The sequence below is a fragment of the Pleurodeles waltl genome, chromosome 3_1 (genome assembly GCF_031143425.1).
Source record: "Pleurodeles waltl isolate 20211129_DDA chromosome 3_1, aPleWal1.hap1.20221129, whole genome shotgun sequence".
Classification (NCBI taxonomy): Eukaryota; Metazoa; Chordata; class Amphibia; order Caudata; family Salamandridae; genus Pleurodeles; species Pleurodeles waltl.
The window spans coordinates 1,106,207,830-1,106,228,763 of record NC_090440.1 but is presented as its reverse complement, the minus strand read 5'-3'; the positions used below and the strand labels follow the sequence as shown (position 1 = coordinate 1,106,228,763).

Below are 20,934 nucleotides of genomic sequence, written 5' to 3'. Positions count from 1 at the left end.
ATGATAGTGCTTTACATATAGGGACAATATATACAAAGGCATGGCAATTGTAATTTACATATGGAGGACAGGGTGGGTACTAGCATATATAAATTGCTGTATGTGAGATAATGGAAAAACGAAAACTGAAAAACCCCTTGGGGGGGGGAAAGCAAATCATAGAAAATCCTTTGTAAGGAAAGACAATTTCAAGGAATGTTAGAAATTGGTTCTCTGGTTGGCAGAGGTTTGAACTTCGTCCTAGTAGGGATCACAATCCTAGTCAGGGTCAGTCACACACTTAAATTAGCCTGTGCTCACCCTATGGTAGCTCCACACTATTTGAAAAATAAATTATACTTTACTTAACAAAACAAGACCATAACAACAAAATCCAATCAGTGGTTCTCAAGATATGCGTTTTTAAAGTACGGTCGCATTAGACTGGAGTAAGACAATAAAATCCCTCAGGGGATCTTAAGAGAGGCTTTCTCACAATATAGTGATACGAAAATGCACCCAAAATTCACTAGTGATTCAAATGTTATGGCAGGTCACTTAGACCGGTATAATCACAGTTCCAGCCACCTGCAAGCCGGTTACAGGCACTCCACAGGTTATCCTGAGAACAGTACCTGATTGGAGGGGCCACCAACGTTAAGTGCCCAAAGCTTCTGTGCTGATGCACGTAGACAGCCTGATGTGGCATTGACTGGGCTCGTAGGTGGGACCCATGTCATTGAATCCTTTCGGAGGGTCCGCGATGTTGAAAGCACAGTGTTGGTTCTGCTTTATGAAGGTGGGCTGATGCGGTGTCGCAGGTGAACTCTGTGTAACCCAGGCACTTCATCACCATTGAGCCGTGCTGGGAGGTCTTCTCGTGGCGACATCAGAAATGAACACAACAATTTTGATCGACACACAGCCACAAAGCACTGATATTTGGTAAACTTGGTTGTAGGTCAGACACAAGCTCATCTTTGGGACACTCATACAGGCAGGTCAGCCAGGCAATGCTTGCCCTTGTAAAACTCAGCTGCAGGACTCACGGATGGCAGAGTCCAGCAGCAGTGTTGGGGGGGAAACTAAGTCTTTGATGGCCCGGAGACTTCCTGAACAGGGGGCAAGCCAGCAAGCCGTTGGAGTTACTTAGGTTTTAGAGGTTGTAGGGAGTAGATGCAGTCCTTCTCACTCCCAGGCCAGAGGCAGTAAGCCACCACAACAAAGCAGTTAGCACAGCGGCAGTCCCTCCTGCAGCGCAGCTTCTCTGCCGGCAAAATCTCCTCAGGTCCCAAAAGTGAACTGATTTGATAGGGTTTGGGGTTCAGTACTTATTTTTCCATGTTTAAGTTGTTATTTGTAATTTGCAGTGTAACATTATCAAGGTATTATAATGATACAGTTTGCATAAGATATACATCAATTTAATGAGTGTAAGCCCCCCTTCCCTCCTCCTTTCTATTTCAGCAGTACACATGTTACACGCCCCTCTGGACCGATCTTGTCGGCGCATCAGCACCATTTTCATCAGCAGTACCTGTTCCCTGCACCTTAATGTCATGACCTCCCATTCCCCCATCATAACTCTCTATCTAGCTGCAACCCCTGATTATGGCAGATCCGCAGGCAGCGGGTCGAGCAAATCAGCTAGCATGGCTGCCCAGGCCTGCAGGTCAGCCCCCAGATTATTGTCCCTGCACGTCTGACACATATGGCACCCTTCAACATTCTCCCATTCAATCATGTCTCTCTTCCACTCCATCAGTGTAGAAGCCCTGGGGGAACAACCATTGTATGGCTAGTCATCGTTTGGCCAAAGTGAGCTTCAACAATGGGAACTTCCAGCTCATTTTTTGTTTCTTGCAGATCGGGACCCGCCCTCGTAGACATCACCCCATCTCCCTGGGCAAAGGCCTCCGAGTGGCCCCATGAAGTGCCAACAGTATCTCATCCCAGTAAGCCACTGTCTCCGGACAATGCCACATCATGTGTATAAAGTCCGCCTCCATCTGACCATACCGTGGACATGATGAGCGTTTCATGGGGTTTATGATATGTAGGGTCTTAGGGGATAAGTACACCTTGTGTATAACGTTATAATATGCCAGCTTGAAGCAGGCTTTGGAGGAAACAGTCCTAACCCCTTCATGGATGGCGACCCAATTCCTGGGCGACATTGATTCATTCAGGACTGCTTGCCATTTAATTTGCACTGGACGCTCCTCGAGTCGTAAGCCCACCTTCAGGGCTCTGTATAAGTGGGACACCAACCAATGTCCTCTCCCCAGGGTCAGCAGGGCCGCCAGTGTCTGGGACCCAGGAGGCATCTCTGGAAAGGAGGGCCAACTTGCTTGGGCTGTCACTGATATTTTAGCATAATGGAGGAACTGCCCTGAGTATAATCCAGAGGTGGTCAGAGCATCGAGCAGTGTTATAAACAAGCCGTCAGGGTATGGGTCGCCCAAAGTTTCACATCTCCCCACATGCCACCAGGTCACAGACACCAACCTGGCTATCTGATGGAAGGGTTTCAGGACCCACAACGGCATAACTGCACAGGGATGTGGAATTTAATAAAATATCTACTTGTCCATGGGACAGGTTGCTTCCTAAATCTACTTGTCCTGTAAAAAATCTACTTGTCCCTTTAGTGCCATGTAGTGCAGCGACAAATTATGGCAGCAATCTCATTATGTAAGAGCTCTGATAATAGTCTCTCTGATTATGCCAGGGCTACTATTATAGTAAGGCATGAATACTTGCAATTTCAATCCCTACTATGGCAATTTCCTTATTTTGCCACCTTTTCCCCAGATCTACACACTGGGGCTGGAGCAGTAAGAAGTAGTTCCAGGGCTGGAATGCCTTTGAGTCTGCAAACTTGCATGTTTTAAGGATTTTCAGCAGCACTTCTCTAATCTTTTCGCATAACGAGAAAGGTCAGAAATCTACTCCTGACAATGGCAGAAGTAGAAGTTGTTCCAGGGTTGGGAAAAAAGTGTTTGAAGGGAAGTTGAACTTGTAAACATGCAATAGATTTTCCCATGAGCAATCTACACGTGCATATTTGCTTGTGCTAAAATACAGTTCACAAATATTTTCTAGGAATACGATTTCCTGGTCTACCATGGGTGCACTTTTGTGACTTTCTGTAAGAATTGGGTCCCTAATTAGGTCTGCTGTTAAAAAAGACATTTTGTTTTTTTATTAAGCTTCTGTTTCTCTCTCTATCTGCTGGCTTCACTGTGAGTGATTGCATTCTGCTCTTCCACAAAGCACATATTGGCACACAAAGTAGTTTTATTCAGTGCCAGGAACTACTGTGCCAATCAGTGGTGTAATGAAACTGGAGGGGGCTCCCCTGCAAAGAACATGGAGGGGTCCACTCCAGACTCACTCATGGGAGGTGCTGTGCTGCGGGGCCTTTGTCCACACCACTGGTGGCAATGTGTGCTTTTTGAGACCAAAACATTTTTTTTTCTTTTTGCCATGGTTTGTTACAATGGCGAGTGCCTGGCAGCTCCCACAACAATAAAGCGTTACAAAAGCCATGTCAAAACAAGACACGCATTAATGAAACCAAAAGTCTCAATGTTATGGGCGTAAACTTTCACCAGACATACCTCCCTAGAATCCTACGTTCCCACGTCAATCACATATCTCCCGTCAGGTTTTTTGAGCAGCAGAGGGGATGCCCAGGGCCACTGAGATTAGGACTCTCTGGAATCATTGGAATAGGACATGGCAAAGAACTGACCTCACTATCTGCGTCTAAGGGAAGTCACAGAGTTCCCTCAGGTATGTGTTTCTTGCAAAAAAGCAACTGACATCCATTAGCACCGCTTATTTGAGTACACCCTTCTCCTTTTCTCTTGACAACCCAGCCCATTTACATTCCAGGTCAGAACCTTCCAGTCTCCTGCCATTGCTCCAGTAGACACTGTACCACCACCTCTGGGGACTGGGTACACACCGACGCACATTCCAGGCAACCAGAAGGAATACTGGAAGTAAAAGCAGCAAATACCTATACGTTAACACCACTGCAACATTTAACCAATGCAGTGACATTATCCTCCCTCCCACTGGAAGTGAGTCTAAACTAGGGCCCCAACATGCATGCCTTTCATCCAAGACCTTCCACCCCAGCCCCTCCCCCAATAACAAACTCAATTTAACCTCTGAAGTCCCTCCCCTGTGTGAGCCTAGCATCTCACAAGGTGGTGAGGCCTAGGACACTCAAGTCTCTACAATGGGACCGCAGCCCACATGAGGTCCCCACCAGCCTAGGCAACTTAACCTCTCCCAAAAACATTTTGAAATATGTCCTCCATAGATTAGAATGCTCTCCCCACCACCATCTGCTAAATGTACACATAGAAAGCATAATAGGTGGGGGGTAATGTGATGCATTTGTAAATCAGATCAATTCAGTAACCCCACCCCTCCATTTCTTTAATTGCTCCAGTATGAAAGGATATCTGAGAAGTATTTGGCTCTCTGTATTAGCTTGGGAGTACTAGTCAGTTTATGTCATCACTGCGGTAGTCTGTGTTGTCCCTGTGGGCCCCAAATGATTCAACAGTGTCCATTACACAGTTAGTCAGTCAGGGTTCCATCCGGGCACACTAGTACCCTCCTGGTCCGTTGACCAGCTGTGCTATGAGAGAAGTCTGAGGAGTTCCTCCAGCGTCTCGGTTCCTCTTGATTCAGAGGTAGGCGCAGCCGAAGAAGAGCACAGCCCAGAGTGTCCAGCCACTCATGTGCTGTCTCGGAAGTAGCAAAGAACAATGCCCGGCCCTCATATTGTACCTGCAGTTTAGCAGGGAGCATGAGACTATATCAGAGATCTCTGTGTTGTAGCCGTAACTGACATATAGGGGGTTATTCTAACTTTGGAGGAGTGCTAATCCGTCCCAAAAGTGACGGTAAAGTGACGGATATACCACCAGCCGTATTACGAGTTCCATAGGATATAATGGACTCGTAATACGGCTGGTGGTAAATCAGTCACTTTTCCGTCACTTTTGGGACGGATTAACACCTCCTCCAAAGTTAGAATAACCCCCATAGTCTTTGAAAAGGGTTTGAAACCTACGTGTAAAGTCTGTAAAAATCATGATTGAATTGTCCTCATATCTTGGGCCGCATTCCCCCCTCCCCCTCTACCCTCCCACGGAGCCCTGACATGTTGAAGAATAGCTTCCCTGTACCAGTAAATGAACAAATGGTCAATGATGGCTGATGGTGCCCCAGGTTTAGGGTCTGGTGCCAATTTGCGGTGTTTGCGCTCTGGTAAAGATTTTGGAGAGTTGTTTGGGTTGAAGTACCGTTGTTATCCAGTCCGCCAAAAACAGTTCAGCAGACTGACCTTCAGCCTATTTGGGGAATCCGATAAATCTGAGATTGTTTAATCTGGAACGGACCTCCCCATCCTCCATTCGGTTATCCAGGGTGGCCACCAGGGATTTCAGTTCCACAACAGTTTTTTTAGGGTGCTGACCTCTTGTTGAAGTCCTGAGACCTGCCCTTCGTCTCAGTGACTCTCCCCAACACCTTTCTTAGATCTGCACATAGAAGGCCCACCTCAAGCACTTCCGACTCAATCTTGGCCAACATCTGGCCTTCGGACCCCCTGATCTCCTTCATAAGGTTGGCTAATGTTGGTGTCCGGTTGACCCCGGGTGAGGCTTGTTTCTGCAGGTCCCCCTGCACACCTCCCCAGTGGCATAGGCAAGGCGTGATTGTCAATTTTATTAGCTTGAATTCCCGTTGTTGCTTTGTCTTTCGCCATATTGGGTGTTCAGCAGACGCCAGCATTACGCTGCACAGGGGCTCACTTAGTGTTGCTGTGCATCCCTGTGTTTCGGGGGAAGATTCGTGGGGGGGGAGGTCCCTGTCTGAGTCACCCTGGCACCTGTCACGCTCTGGGGGCCTCAGGCAGTCTTTTTGCGCAAGGAGGTGTGCGAGCACAGAGCGATATACTGAAGTAGCTTTGAGGGAGCCCAGTGTTTTCTCTGAGGCCTCACCCCACACACATTCTGACAGAAATAACCTACTGGCACACCCCTGCTCCAGTCGTGGACTCTCTGGCTTCTCCCTTTCTAACTAGCAGTTCTGCTTAAGCACATCCAATCGGGGGCCCACTTGCACTCCCCTCTAGCCTGTCAAAAATCCTCTAGGCAGGACAGAGCCCACAATCCCAGATGGCCACCCGCACCCACCAGCCTCTGCTGCAGTTATGTGCAATTGCATCAACCGTGGCTGCCCCAGCTGCTCCTCACATAGTATACCGATTGACGATCCGCCCACTAGGGTCTCAGGCCTCCTGCAGGTACGTGGGGTGATACAGGATCCACCATGGCAACAACGTTCAGTGGGATCCTTGCAGTGAATGTGTGGGCTGCGCCCTACAGCCCCCCAGTCCCCAAGGCTGTAATTACTTGCTGGTAAACTTGCAGAGTTGGGCGCATCCGGCTTGCGCCTCTGCCATTAGTCTTTGCCCTAAAATGCACAGCCCTCTGGGTCCGCCAGCCAATAATAAAAACCTGCCTGACGCCCCATGACCGAGGAGGAGGACACCACCTTCCTACCTCAAGACCTCCCAGCATCCGCAGCCTAGATCCATTGTAGGCCACATCCCCAACCCCCTCCCCCTGCACCCCTCCCCCCTTCTCCTTCCCTGGCAATCCATTGCACCCCTGTGGTTTCCAAGCCCAGGCTCGCACACAGTCTCTGCACCCTGATCCTAGACTCTGAACCCCAGGGATTCCAGCTGAATAAAGCACAGAGGGCAGCAGTAGTCTGGGGGAGGTAGAGCAGCAGTGAGGGAGGTAGTTTTCGGCAAACCTAAGGAAGTATTCAGGTAGACTTTTATGACTTGGCGGAAACTCCAGGAAGCACAAGTAGGCTCGCATCTTGCCAGGCCATGCCCCTTGGGGACTAGTACTTATAGATAAATGTGCCTTTGAAGTGTGGGAAACATCAAAGAGAGGCCTTTGAAGTGCACAAGGTCCCTCTCCTTCCTTCCCGGCTCCAGACACTCTACAGGGGATTGTGCTGCTTTTTATGTGGGGAAAGGCACAGCCCCGTTCTGGTGTAAGTGTCAGCCCCTCCCTCCAATCAAGCCCAGGAAAGCCCATCAGACTGGTGATGGGCCATCAAGATGTAAATGTCACACCCAATCTCCCTTTGTGTGTGAGTGTCTAGAGGGAATGCACAAAGCCTAGCTGTCACCCACAACAGATGTGTACTCTGAGACGGGCACAGAATGGTTAAGGTAAGAAAATGCCAACATTCTTAAAGTTTCAGTCTTACAATCTAAAATGCAACTTTACATTAAGGTGTGATTTTAAATTGTGACTTCAGATACACCAAACTCCAAAGTTTTATCTTTTCCCAATTGGAAGTTAGACTTGAAGGCTGCTTCAAGGTAACACCAGTATTAACCTGTTGGAGAGATAAACCTTGTAGTGTTGAAAAACAAATGTAATCATTTTACATGAACAGGACATGTTAAACTTAAAAGTACATGTCCAACATTTTCAATACACTGCACTCTTCCCTTGGGACTAGTTAAGGCCTACATTAGGATTGACTTACATGTACTACAAAGGAAGATTTGGACCTGGCAAATGGGTGCACTTGCCAATTCGAAATGGCAGTTTAAAAGTGCACACACAGGCTCAGAAGTGGCAGGCCTGAGACATGTTTAAAGGGCTACTGTAGTTGGTGGAACAATCAGTGCTGGAGGCCCGCTAGTAGCATTTTAATTTACAGGCCCTGCGGATGTGAAGTGCACTTTTATTAGGGACTTACAAGTCAATTAAATATGCCAGTTGTGGATAAGCCAGTGTTACCCTGTTTTAAACAGAGAGCACATGCATGTTAGAACTGATTGGCAGTGGTAAAGTGTCCAGAGTCCTGAAGCGAACAAAAATGAATTCAGCAAAAAAGGGGAAGGAGGAAGGCAAAATGTAGGAGGATAACGCTTCTGAAAGAGCCAGGTCCAACAAGGCAATACAAAAAATGGGACATTAAAGAAAACATTTCATAGGAAAGATAATTTCTAAGGGTAGTGATGAGTGTTGGGGTTCTGGGAAGGATGATGATGAGGTGGTTTAGGGGTGGGAGATGGGAGAAATTCAGGTGTAGAAAGGGGGTTTTAGAATTCAGATATGGGTGAGGTTTAGGGGTGGTGAGTTTTTTTGTGAGCATGAATGCGTGGAGTTTAGGGGTGGCGAAGGGTTTTTAGGGTTTTCAAATGAGTCAAAATTAGGGGTGGTGATGGGGTTTTAGAGTTCGGGGAAGGGTGGCATGTAGGGGTGTTGAGGGGTCTTAAAGGTTCATGGATGGGCAGAGTTAAGGGTTGGTGAGGGCGTCTTTAAAGTTCCATGATGGATAGAGTTTAGGCATGGTGAGGATTTTTTAGGGTTCAGTTATGGGCAAAATTTAGGGGTGGTCAGAGGTTTTAGCAGTCTAGGATGGCAGAAAGAGTTTTGGGGTTCGGAATGGGTCGAATTTAGGATGGTGATAGGCGTTAATGGTTCAGACATGGGTGGAATTTAGACATGGGGAGGAGCATGGCTAGGGGTTCTTAGTGGGTCAGGGGTGGATTGTGTTTAGTGGAGGTGAGATGGTCAGTGAATTAAAACCGTCTCAAGTAATCAACAACATAAAGATATAAAATCGAAGTAATGTTCCCTCAAATAAAGCACTGAAGTAAATACCTCGGACAGAAAAATTTCTGAAAGTAAGACCTGCATTATATAACTTCAAAAAATAAGCATGCACAAACCAATTTTGAAACAAGACATTCTTTGCGTTGGGTTCTATAAAATGGTAAATGCCATTCATCCAGCAAGTTTCTATTAAACAGTTTAGGTGAAATGGTTTTCCGTTAATGGTATTCGATGAAATCGTTTTTATATGAAATCATGTACAAACTATAAAACTGAGTTATTAGTCTAAATGTGTTATCAATGCATAAACGGATTGGTACTTTAAGTATTGGCTATAATGGAGCCTTACATATTGTAGAAGCTGGCATGACAGTGGTGTTTTTCGCACCAGGACAATAGGAGTACTGGTTGTGCTCTCTCTCCTTTGCATCAGTACGGGAACTGCAAGACAATAGTCCACTCCTAGCTATAGGTGGGCATGCAGACTTACGTGGAAATGATGCTTTACGTTCTGACAGAATATGCATACTGAAATAGATTTGGTGGTTTCCACACTGGCAGAAGTGTGTTGACTTGCATGCCACTTAGCTAGAAAGTAATGCTTTACATACTGTGGACCAATATGTTCCTTCAATTTCATAATGTGATTCAATCATTGGATACAAGCATTGTTGGCACTGGCATCATGCCAGTGTCTGATGTGTAATTACTGAGGCCTGACCCTGTGATATATAAAACTGGAGATTAGTAACTTTCACACTTGACTCAGGAGCTTATTTGTGCATCAGTGATCACAGATGCTAAAAGAATATTTAGTGGGATAATAAAAGCAATACAATTGGCCCCACACTGGAATATTTGAGCAGCTCTCATGTAGGAACGAAAGCACTGTGGCTTACAGTAGCAGTGTCGTGGCATATAATGGCATTAATTCGTATGTTTTTTTTCAGCTTCAGAAATGTCCATATGCTCTTAACTGCTAGATGCACCGTAATGACAATTGTGTACAGGAACAATATTTGAAAGTGGTATTATTTCCCTGGTGTTAGTGTTTCTTTGGACATTTTTGTGCATGGGACACTCCAACAGTGCTTCTCCTATTTGTTTGTTGCGTGGTACACTGTCACAGACAATGCTTCTGTTGTACAAATATTTTCCTTCTATGAATCCACAATCATGTGTGATACTTGAAATCTTCTTAAATGCATACATGAATTTTGCACCTTTGAGGAGGATAACATGTCAGCCCATGGCGTTTTGTAATATTTCTTTAGAAGGAAAGGCATGTAGATCAATGGCTTCTTTTTCAAAATATTTTTTACATTGTCCATTAGCTTGCACCATTTGCTCCTATTTTCATTTAATAATTCTCATGAGGTAGAAGGTGGTGCTAACCCAAGCCAGTTGATTGCTCTTTTTGTGTGGTGCAATTTGGGCTGATTTTGGGAAAACATTCAGTAGTGCTTTGTATCCCTCTTTTGGCTCTGGGTTTGTTCTGTGCATGTTGAATATTCTTTACTTTGAAAAGTGTTAAGTGTTATTATGACTTGTTTAGCTTTTCACCATTCGTTTCCTTGTTCTTAAGGAGGGGGGACAATGCAAATTTACTGTATGTTGATTGGTTTAGTGAGTTATGTGCAATATGGTGCCTTCATGGAATGAAACATTGTGCGAAGATGTATGATAATAGAGAGTAATGGTAGATGTTTATCCTTTATTATACATTGCCCTGCAGATATACAATTTTTCTAATCCAAGGAAATGTATTTCCCTGTAAATATGGAGGCAGTATTTTCATCCCTTAATGGTGTTGATACTTTGAAAGGGTGCTGTTTGAAAAGATCAGTGGTCTCCTGCAAGTAGTATCATTACCTCAAACGTTTCACACATTGTATGAAAGAAAATTCCTTATCCTGACTTACTATGCACTTAGCTACTGAGTTGAACGCTTCCATGTCTTGTCGTTTTGTTGAGTTTGGACGGGAAGGTTCTTCCTCCTTGGACTTGCATGACTTTCTCTTTACTGTTTTTAATGTTTCTGTTTTCAATTTCCTTGTTTTATGTGCCTTGTTTCTGTGTTTAGATTACCCCGGAGTCGAAGGTTAGCGTGCAGAAACTGCCTAACCCTGGATCTGGCGACCGACTCAAGACGCAGCAAGTGTCCAGAGCCATCCAGGAGTCTGCGAATTTAGAGACTCAAAACAAACTAGGGCAGCACACTTTCTCCTTGCCGGCGTGCCGCATTAGTGAATCAGTGCAGAAGTTGGTTAATTTGGCATATTCAACAATGACAGAGGCGGCGTCTAGTGGCAATCAGTGGTGAGACTTGAAAGAGGACGTGACAGTCCAGTTTGTATGTTAATGTTCAGAAAGCCGTTCTTGCTGAAATCTGTGAACCTATCCATCCTACTGGTTGTGAGTGCTACTACGCCACAATCAGACGTTTGTAATGCAAAGTACTCCAACTATATTAACCCGTTGGCTAGTCCAGCCATTGTTGATTTGTATTTTGGAGTTAGTAACATGTGTATTTTCCAGTCTGCTCACTACTAACTGTTTGTTTGCTTCACATGCAAAGACACTGAAAACCCAGCATATGCCAGGAATAAATCATTGGATGAAGATTAGTCTTTGAGCAGCTTATCTTTTGTTGAATGAACGTGTACTTACAAAGTGCAAATGTTCAGCATATGATTGCGTTTAATGCGGGGCTTAAGATGATCATGGCCTGCTGAGCAGAACAGGTGGGTCTTCAATTCTTCTCTGAACGAAGAATGACACATGGGGGTGATTGTTCCACAGCCTTGTGCCAAGCTGTGAGCGAGACCTGCCTCCCATTCTAGAATTCCAAATTCGGTTGATTGTGAACAATGTGGGGACATTAGATCGAAACAATTTTGCATGTTGATAAAGATTAAAGCAAAAAACCAAAGAAGATTGTTTTCAGCTGGTAATAACCTTTGTACATGAAGCCTGGGGTTTCAGAAATCACCCTTTGTTTAACAGGTAGCCAGTGCAATGTTCTCTGGGTGTCTGAGACATGATCATATTTTTTTAATCCACAGGTAATCTGAACCTGAGAATTCTAGCTACTCTACAGTTGTTTTAACGTCTAGTCTTAAACAGTCCTAAATAGGCGATGTATACGTGCTTTCAGATAAAGGAAACACAGGCAGAGTTGAGTTCAAATCACAGCTTATTAAAGTGATCACAGGGCCAATTGCTCTCAATAAAAATGACCAAATTGGAGAAGTTCCATCAGATCTTTTATACATAAAAACCACAAGATATACAGATACATTGGTCATTCTGAATAGCAGTATGGGGATTTCTTCATTAGATGCATGGCGTGATCTTGGTCAGGAGATGTGCCGATTACACAACCAATACGTTCCCAACCAATCAAGACACAGAATTAGGTCATGTAGTATGCATGCTAACATCATGATACAATATGGGGCAGGGCCTGATGTCCATGTCTCCTAACAACTGGTACTTTACAGAATCTGCAAAGATAGTTTCTCTATCATTCCTGACCAATCAAGTGTGAGCCTAAAATTGCAGCTATATACGGTTGCAGATCTAACTGCCTGTTGCTAAACACGCGAGCCACCTGCATGTCACGTGATGTGTTTTTGAGGAAGTCTTGCTTTATCTGCAGTTTCGGCAGAGTACATTAGTTTAATACAGGTCATCCGACCCCTTGCATACGTTTTTCAGGCCGGTTCATAATTGAGTATCACAGGTCGGCGGCAGGTATAGGGAAAATATCAAAAGAGGGTCTTCTTCTTTTGGCCGGTTTCCACAACAGTAGCCCATTCTCGATAAAATGCATGCTGCTCCCACTGGCAAGTTTTATTTAGTAGGTAGGAATGGGCATTATCTCTTCATAGGACCTCCTCGTCCCAGTCATTACATCATTGAGGCGATCCTGCCACCTGACAGGCATCTAAATGTTGGTTCTATTTTATTCCTATCATAAAAGCACCTCCCACCCTCCGCCATTCCTACTTGGCCTGTCTCTGGACAGGCGAGAGAGTGTCCTGTGCGGTTCCGTGAAGATTTCACATAAGTGCTTTTCTTTTTTGCATTTGTGCCATTCTAGTTGCTTTGTAGTTTGCTGGGTTTGCCTTGACCTTACCGAATGTAGCATCGGGCGTTGGGTCTTGTATTCAGTACTTTCTTTGCTTGCAACACGCTCCCTGTGCATGTGCTTGGCTATGCCAGGAAGGGTTATGGGCGGTACCGAGCTGGCCGTTCAAGTGTCTGCGGGGAAGGTGGCAAGACTGTCTTATGCCTCCAAGGTTAAGTGAGGGTTGAGACTTGGTTGCTAAGTGACAGTCTAAATAGGAAGTAGTTGAGTACACTTCCTGCTTGACTCGTTCAAATCATGGATGATGTGGAGTCTGTGCCTGGCAAGTCTGCTTCCAAGAGGAAACATGTTCAGGACCTGAAAGAAGATTACCTTTTGCAAATTTCCAGGGCTGACATGCAGGATTTGATGAATTCTGAGGTTCACGTTGCACTGATTGAGCCTTCTGCAAAACAATGGAAAGGGGATAATGATGCGGAGCTGCACAATTTCACCCAAAGGCAAATAGTTTCAGGGCAAGGTTTTTTCAGATATGTTGGCTCATATTTAGGACGTACTTGGTTGTGAGCTTAACTCTTTAGTGGATAATGGCTTCTACTCCCATTATAGTGCCTCCGTGGTGGATGATTTGCCCTTGCATGATATCATCAAAGAAATCCTGGCAAATGAGTGGAAGGATATCGACAAATGTGGGATTCCTCGCTTTCTGGGCAAGAGTTATCACCTGGAACAATTTGATGACCAATTTCCACAAGTCCCTAAGGTTAATTTGAATTTATCCTCTATGGCGTCTTCCTCATCCTTGTCTTCTGAGGAAGCTTCCCTTTCGAATCCTGTTGAGAAGAAGGTGGAGGCTGCCTTTACGTGTGCATTTGCTTTTAATTTTGGAATCGGCCCAGTACTTATTCAGCCTATTGCTCTCAGGTTCTGGTTAAGGAGTTCGAAAAAAATTGTTTGACTGTCTTCAGGATCAAGGGGATCCTACTCCTATCTTGGCACAGATGGAAACATTGGCCCAGTTTCTGTCTAATGTCTTGTTTGGCACCCTGTGGGCTTTCTTTTTCCTGGCAGGGGCTGCAGTGGCTGGTCGGAAGTCAGTGTGGACTAAGCCATGGTGCCTGGATTTGGCATGGAAGGCTTTGATTCATACACTGCTCTTTCAGGATCCCAAGCTGTTAAGGGATGTGTTGCACACTATAGTGCAATGTTTTGCAGAGGAGAAGAAATGGTTGAAACTTTTTCAGTCAGTGCAAAACAAGTTGACTTTTTCCATAAGCAGAATTTTTAGGTGGTGCTGTCCTCTTCTCAGCCCTTTAATGGACGGGCCCGGGGTCAGAGGCTATGTACTCCAACAAGTCCTGACCCCAAAGTCAGCAGTCTCAGGCAATGTTCCCTCTAATTATTTTCACCTGTGTGTGGTAATAGACTGTTTATGGGCACACTTTTTTTTGCTATGTGTGCCGCAGCACTTTTAGATAAGACATTATATGAGCATGCAATACACTATCTGCGTGATAACTGCGAGGGACAGGCAAGGCCCACATTTTACATAAAATGGCACACCATTATACACTTTAAAGCATATTTTCTATCTATCGCAGTTAAAAAGCAAACTACATTCAAGACCTTAATCAATGGGAGCTCATAAAATCATTCAAAGTTCAATATTCACAGGAGCACATTCCTCTGCAGCAGAAAAATATTTACTTATAAGGAGTAGCATATTTATCAGAAGCTCTGTAGAACATGTGGATGGTGAATTAGAAGTTACGGCTATCTGAAAAAAATCAAGATTGCAGCACCAACATGCAGAAGAAATATCACCCATTATACATTTCATGAAAGGAGATAAAATAGTCATGACAATAACAATAGAGCAACAATAGAGAAACGTCCATCAGGAATCATGTAGCAGTAAAATTTGGCAAGCGCTAATACAGTGGGAATTTCTGTGTCTACTGTGCTTATCAGTTAATGTTCCCATGGAGATGCACATAGTTATTTTGCTTGCCCTTCCATTTGTGTGCCACAGAAGGCCTGTCAAACAGTTTATGTACCACAACATGCATGGCCTTAATTTACTACAGACTGAAAAGCTGTAAAAATGGGCTATGAATTGGAGGTGTTGCTTGTGTATGTTCAACTCGTTGGTTACTAGTCAACAGAATATATCTTATTTACTGTGTCATACAATTCTAGTCCTCTTTCTCATTCTCTCTTCTCTCTCTTTCTATCACACCATGGTCCGATAATATATGTCCCTCCTCAGACGTACTCTCAGTCTTTCATGCTTGGTCAATACTTGCTCACATTCCGTCACCCACTCGCTCTCTCTCACAAACTGATTGGCTGGAAGATAACACGGTCCCTCAAACACCTACTTTCTCACTCACCTTGACACATGCTCAGACATTCTCTTACCTCCCTCAGTATTTATTTCTTGCTCACTAACTTTCCGTGTGTCCGCTATCTTCTGTAATCACTTTCACTTCTTTTTGCTCTGTCTCGTGCACTTATTCCTACTCACATTCACCAGGTCACTCAATCACTCTCATACTTGTCACTCCCTGTATCCTTCTGTCACCATGAAGATACCAGAAAAGTTCATAAACGAGAAGAAGGAACTGGCAAAAAGCATTTTAATGTGATATTACAGTAATTATAACTTTACATGATATAAAAGGAGTGCATTTTACTGTTTCCACTGCTTTAATGCCACCTTTCACAACCTGTTTCCCAAACACGTTACTTACGAAATGTGCAATATTGTGTTCATATAGCAGTGTAAACTGGTACTATTAAAAGGCAGTTTAGACATGTTTGCATGTCCAAATGAATCACCAATGCACATATAAAAGTGCTAAAAACCTCTGGCAGAACTCAGTGACTCTCATACATATGAAAAGCAAACAAAGCTGGTGTAATTTTACCCAACAATAATCACATTTGTGTCCACTTTGAAGTGTCCTATGGTGTTGCATGCTGTGAAAGAATAACATGCATTTAAAAGAAGGAGGGGTGGAGCGGCTGGTGGATGAAACCGAAAGAGTTTGGGTCTGCAGACGATTCAAAACAGATGTGAAAAGCACTGGTAGCCAGAGCAACCTGAAAGGGTGAGCAGTGAGAAAAGCAGCACACGGAATGCTTTATTTTCTTCTGCCAAATCAGACTGCCTTTCCAGTTTCTGTTTCATTCTATTTTTCACACAGTGTGGAAAGATCTCTTTATCTCTTCACTTGTTCAGTGATTTATGGCCCAGAAAAATCTTGTGGAATGCGCGCTCTTCATGACCTCCTGCGCGCTGATAAATCTCCTTCTGCGCAAGCGCACAGGCGCGCAGCTTACAGGGAACATAGGTCTCAGGGTACTGGTCAGAAAAGACTATGCCGGTGTAGGGGCCTGGCTCCATCTGTTCATGGATTGGTGGTCCGGTTTTATTTCCGACCTGTGGGTTTTATTGGTTTTCGGTCAGTGGTATCGGATTCCATTTCTGGACCCTCCTCATGGTCCTTGTCAGGATACCCCACTGTCAAGACAAGAAACGCTCTGAAGCGGACTGCTAAGTTGCCAGGAGTGGAGAAATGTCTTGCAAAGGGCGCCATCGTCATAGTGCCAGAGCTGGAGTAAGGACAAGGCTCTTACTCAATTCTTTTTTTGGTCCCCAGGTCAGATGGTTGTTTCTGCCCAGTTCTGGATCTAAAGGCTCTGAACAGGATGGTGAAGCTGGAGCCTTTCCGGATGATCACCTTACACTCCATCATTCCTCTCATCCAGTAGGGTGATTTGGCATCCCTGGATTTGGAAGAAGCTTATTTTCATGTGCCTATTCATCAAAAGAACCAGCGGTTTCTTAGGTTTGCGGTGAACAGGGCTCATTAGTAGTTTCAGGTGTTGCCCTTCGGACTCTCCAATGCTCCTCAAACTTTTATCAAGGTAGTGACTCCGGCTGTGGGTGTTTTGTAGCTTCAGGGGTTCTCTGTGTTTCCCTATATTGATGATTGTTTGATTTCTGCTTCCTCTCTTCCTAAAGCTCTGCTGACGGTGGAAGCATCTATGGACATGTTCCAGCATTTGGGCTTCAAACTGAATCTAGCAAAGTCTCATCTGGTCTCTGTTCAGTGGCTGCAGGTTATCAGAGGCCTCTTTGACACTCTGGCAGAGGCAGTTTTTCTCCCTCCTACTCGCCGAGAGACACTACAACACTTTCTGTTGGAACTCTTGTCTCAGCAGTCAGCCCCAGCTCGGACTTGGTTGAGGGTCCAGGGGTTGATGGCTGCTACCACATGGTGGTTCCCTGGGCTCATCTGCACCCCAAATCTCTGGTGAGCCACCTGGTGTCCCACTGGGATCCCTCCCTTGCAGATTACGATTCTCTGGTGCCTATTCACTCCTATTCTGATCCGGAAACTGGGTTGGTGGCTCTACACTCCCAACCTGGAGAAAGGGATCAGTTTCAGCTTCCACCTCCTCTGTTGCTAACAACCGATGCCAGTCTATGGGTCTGAGGGCCCACGGTGGGGTCCCTGGATGCCAAGGGTCAGTGGTCTCGGGACGACAGCCCTCGATCCTCGAAATGGCAGGAGTTGGCGGCCATTTGGTAGGCGGTACGGTTCGTTCAGGTCCAGCTGCAGGGGGCGAATCTGCTGGTACGCACTGACAACCAAGTGGCTGACTCTTACTTGAATCACCAAGGGGGGATGCAGTGTGCCTCCCTGAATCTTCTGGCTTTGCTGATTTGTTCCTGGGTGGACTCCCACCTCAGAGCCTTGAGAGCTGTCTACATTCATAGTCAGCTGAATTATCATGCAGAGACAGCCTGAGCCGCAATTTGCCTTCTTCAGTTCAGTACCATCTGTCAGTACCTCTGTTCAGTATCATTTGTCCCCGGTTCAGGTAGTTCTGGATAGGCCTCTTTGCCACTCCCCACAATGCCCTTTTTCCCAGGTTCTGTTCCCAAATGGTGTGTCCTGAGGCGTGGCAGTGGATGCCTTTCAATTCCATGGCCCTTGGGCCTTCTATATGCCTTCTCTCTGAATCTCCTCCTCCCGAGGGTGCTGCTGAAGATTCGAGTGAAGAGAATATCTGATAGAGACTTCTAGTTGCAGATTCCTTACGGTTGAATTTCCCCAGGCGTCAGTCTGGACCTGGACATTTTTCTTCAAACAGTACCTCTGCGTGCCGTCAGGTGGCGTCGGTCGCCTCCACGGGCGTCGTTGGTGTCATGTTCGCCGTGATGACATCACGGTCGTATAAAGGTGCTACCCCGGCACGCTGACGACTGCCTTTTCTTTCCGTGCCAGCTTGCGCACTGATCCACAGAGCTACCTCAGTCATTCTTTACTACGACAACACTTTTGTCAAATTCTTTTTGACGAGGTCGTGGCTGCGTCGAGGGATGTCCCGCAAGACTGGTTTCAAGCCCTGCGACTCCTGTCACCGAATGATGTCCGTGACAGATCCGCACCTCGTGTGTCTTTGGTGCCTGGAGCGCGATCACGACCCTAAGTCGTGCTCCGAGTGTTGGACCATGAACCCAAAAGCTTTGAGGGAGCGATCCCTAAAGCTCATGGAGGCCCGACACTCGACTCCACGGCGCTCATGGTCTTGTTCGAGAAGAAGGTCTTGATACCGGCTGCGGAGTCACCACCACTCTTCGTCCTTGAAGTTATCGGGACATTCGGGTCATAGGAAAAAAATGTCGAAGAAGAACAAACATTCTTCAACTTCACCACATCGCTTGGACGATGTGGCGCAGGAAGAGGGTCGACGCTCTAGGCCTCCATCCTCAGAGCCTTCATCTGGGTCGGTCCCGCACCTCCCCGGGAGCCGGAGCCACCCCTGCCCAGCTCAAAGAATTTTATGAGGTAATGCGCCTCATTTTTGGGCAGACCGACCCACCTTCGGTGCCCTTGGGCACAAGTGAGTTGGTGGGCGCCCCCTTGGGTTTCAAGTTGTCTGCTTCGGCCACGGCTCTGGAGGGCTCCTCCAGATCCAATCGCGGATCCGTCCTGATGCCGGTCGTGCCACAGCGACCTTCCCCGGCGTCGGGTCAGACGTCGACACTTCTGACGTCGGTTGGGCCCACAATCGACGTCGATCCAGTTCTCATACCCGATGACCTGGAGCAGGAACGACGTCAATTACCGCCGATTCCGTTCTCTATGGGCTCTTCTAGGCCCATTATGCTTATGGGTATGGATACAGGGAGAGTTTGGAGGGGACGCTAAACCCATTAGAGTACCAGCTTGACCCCCAAATGGACTGGGTGCAGGATTTGGGTGATGCCAGTGGTCTAGACACCTCCCTTGACACTGGTATGCTTTCTCCTCCTACCGTGGCTACGGAGGAGCGTGCCTCTTACTCCATGGTGGTGAGAAGGGTGGCTGATGTCTTGGACCTCGAGCTAGCTTCTGTGGAGGTTAGGCCCGATATCCTAACTAATGTGCTTCAGCCAGGGTGTTCCTCTTCAGAACCCCTTCCTCCCTTTAATGAGGCACTGACGGATGTCCTTTTGGGTACTTGGTCCAGACCCCACACAGGGGCTCCTGTGAATAGGACGATTGCCCGCCGCCATTGGCCTGAGCCGACAGACCCAAAATTCCTCACCCAACACCCCATGCCTGAGAGCCTGATCCCCCAGGCTTTCTCTTCATATGGCGTGTTTCCTGACGCACCCCCGTATAGGGAATCAAAAAGACTGGACAACTTGGGGAAGAAGTTATTTTCTTCCAACAGTCTAGCGCTGCGGTCCGTGAACACTGCATGCCTTTTGGGCTGCTATTCCCATACTCTCTGGGATACGGTCGTGCAAGTGCAGCCTAGAGTTCCGGAGGAGGCCTGGACTATCCTAACCAAAGCCGTAACAGATGGGAGGGATGCAGCGAAGTTCATGATTTGTTGTGGACTGGATATGACTGACACCGACAATGGCACTGAGATGCCATGCCTGGCTGAGAACATCTGGCTTCTATGGGGATGTCCAGCAATCCTTGATGGACGTGCCCTTTTGATGTCACACGTCTCTTTGGAGACAAGGCGGACTCAGCTCGTGAGCCCTTCAAGGATTTCCGAGCCGCGGCCTGGTCCTTTGGCCTTGCGCCTGCTCCTAGACCCCAGCAGTCCGCCTTTCGCTCCTTTTGTGGCTATGGAAGGGGCACCCAACCGCGTCCTTTTCCCCCCTGGCCATCGACCCGCGCATGCTTCAGAGCCACTGTGCGGATGCAAGATCTCACGCCTTCGGGTATCAGTGAGCCAACGGGTCGCCCAGTCCACCCCAGCCCCTGCTTCAGCCTCCAAACCTTCCTAGTCCGCGGGTACACCAGGAACCATTTGGCGCCAGGATTCGCCATCACCTGCCCCAATGGCAATCCATTACCTTGGACACGTGGGTTCTCCAGATTGTCCGAAGGGGCTACTCCCTCCCTTCGAGACACCTCCTCCAGCCATGCCACCTTCATACAGTCGAATATCAGAGGATCATATGGCGCTTCTCCGTGAGGAAGTCCAAGCCCTTTTGGCCAAAGGAGCTATAGAGAGGGTTCTGTTGCCAGAAGTAGGTTGTGATTGCTATTCCTGCTACTTTCTGGTGCCGAAAAAGGACAAGGGTCTTCGTGCTATATTAGATCCCTCAACCTCTTCCTCGAAAAAGGAAAAGTACAAAATGTTGACATTGGCTCAGGTCCTATCTGCCCTGGATCCTGGAGACTGGATGGTAGCGTTGGACTTGCAAGACGCATATTTCCACATTCCCGTTTTGCTGGCCCACAGACGTTACCTACAATTTGTGGTAGGTCACAAGCAATTTTAGTTTACCGTGCTCCCTTTTGGCCGTACCAGTGCCCATGGGGTGTTCACAAAAGTGATGGTAGTGGTGGCAGCTCATCTGCACAAGTTAGGGGTCTCAGTCTTCCCCTACCTTGACGATTGGCTGTTGAAGGCGAACTCGCCCCAGGCAGTTGTCTCCCACCTCCAGACTACGGCAGACCTTTTACATTCGCTGGGGTTCACTACCAACTTGCCGAAGTCACACCTGACTCTTTCTCAGACGCTCCCTTTCATCAGAGCTGTTCTGGATACAGTGCATTTTCAGGCATATCCTCCCGAAAAGCGAGTTCAGGATATTCGGGCTATGATACTGATGTTTCAGCCTCTATCCTGGATTTTGGTGAGAATGACTCAGAG

The 20,934-nt window shown here is 46.6% G+C and overlaps 1 protein-coding gene across 1 annotated transcript in view; it reads left to right on the top strand.

Annotated features, from left to right (window-relative positions):
- Positions 1-20,934, top strand: part of ZW10 (zw10 kinetochore protein) — a 187,447-nt gene that overhangs the window by 90,365 nt on the left and 76,148 nt on the right. Inside the window, exon 10 of the mRNA XM_069224379.1 lies at positions 10,744-10,979. Coding sequence (XP_069080480.1) covers positions 10,744-10,979 — 236 coding nt within the window. The remainder of the gene's footprint in view (positions 1-10,743; positions 10,980-20,934) is intronic.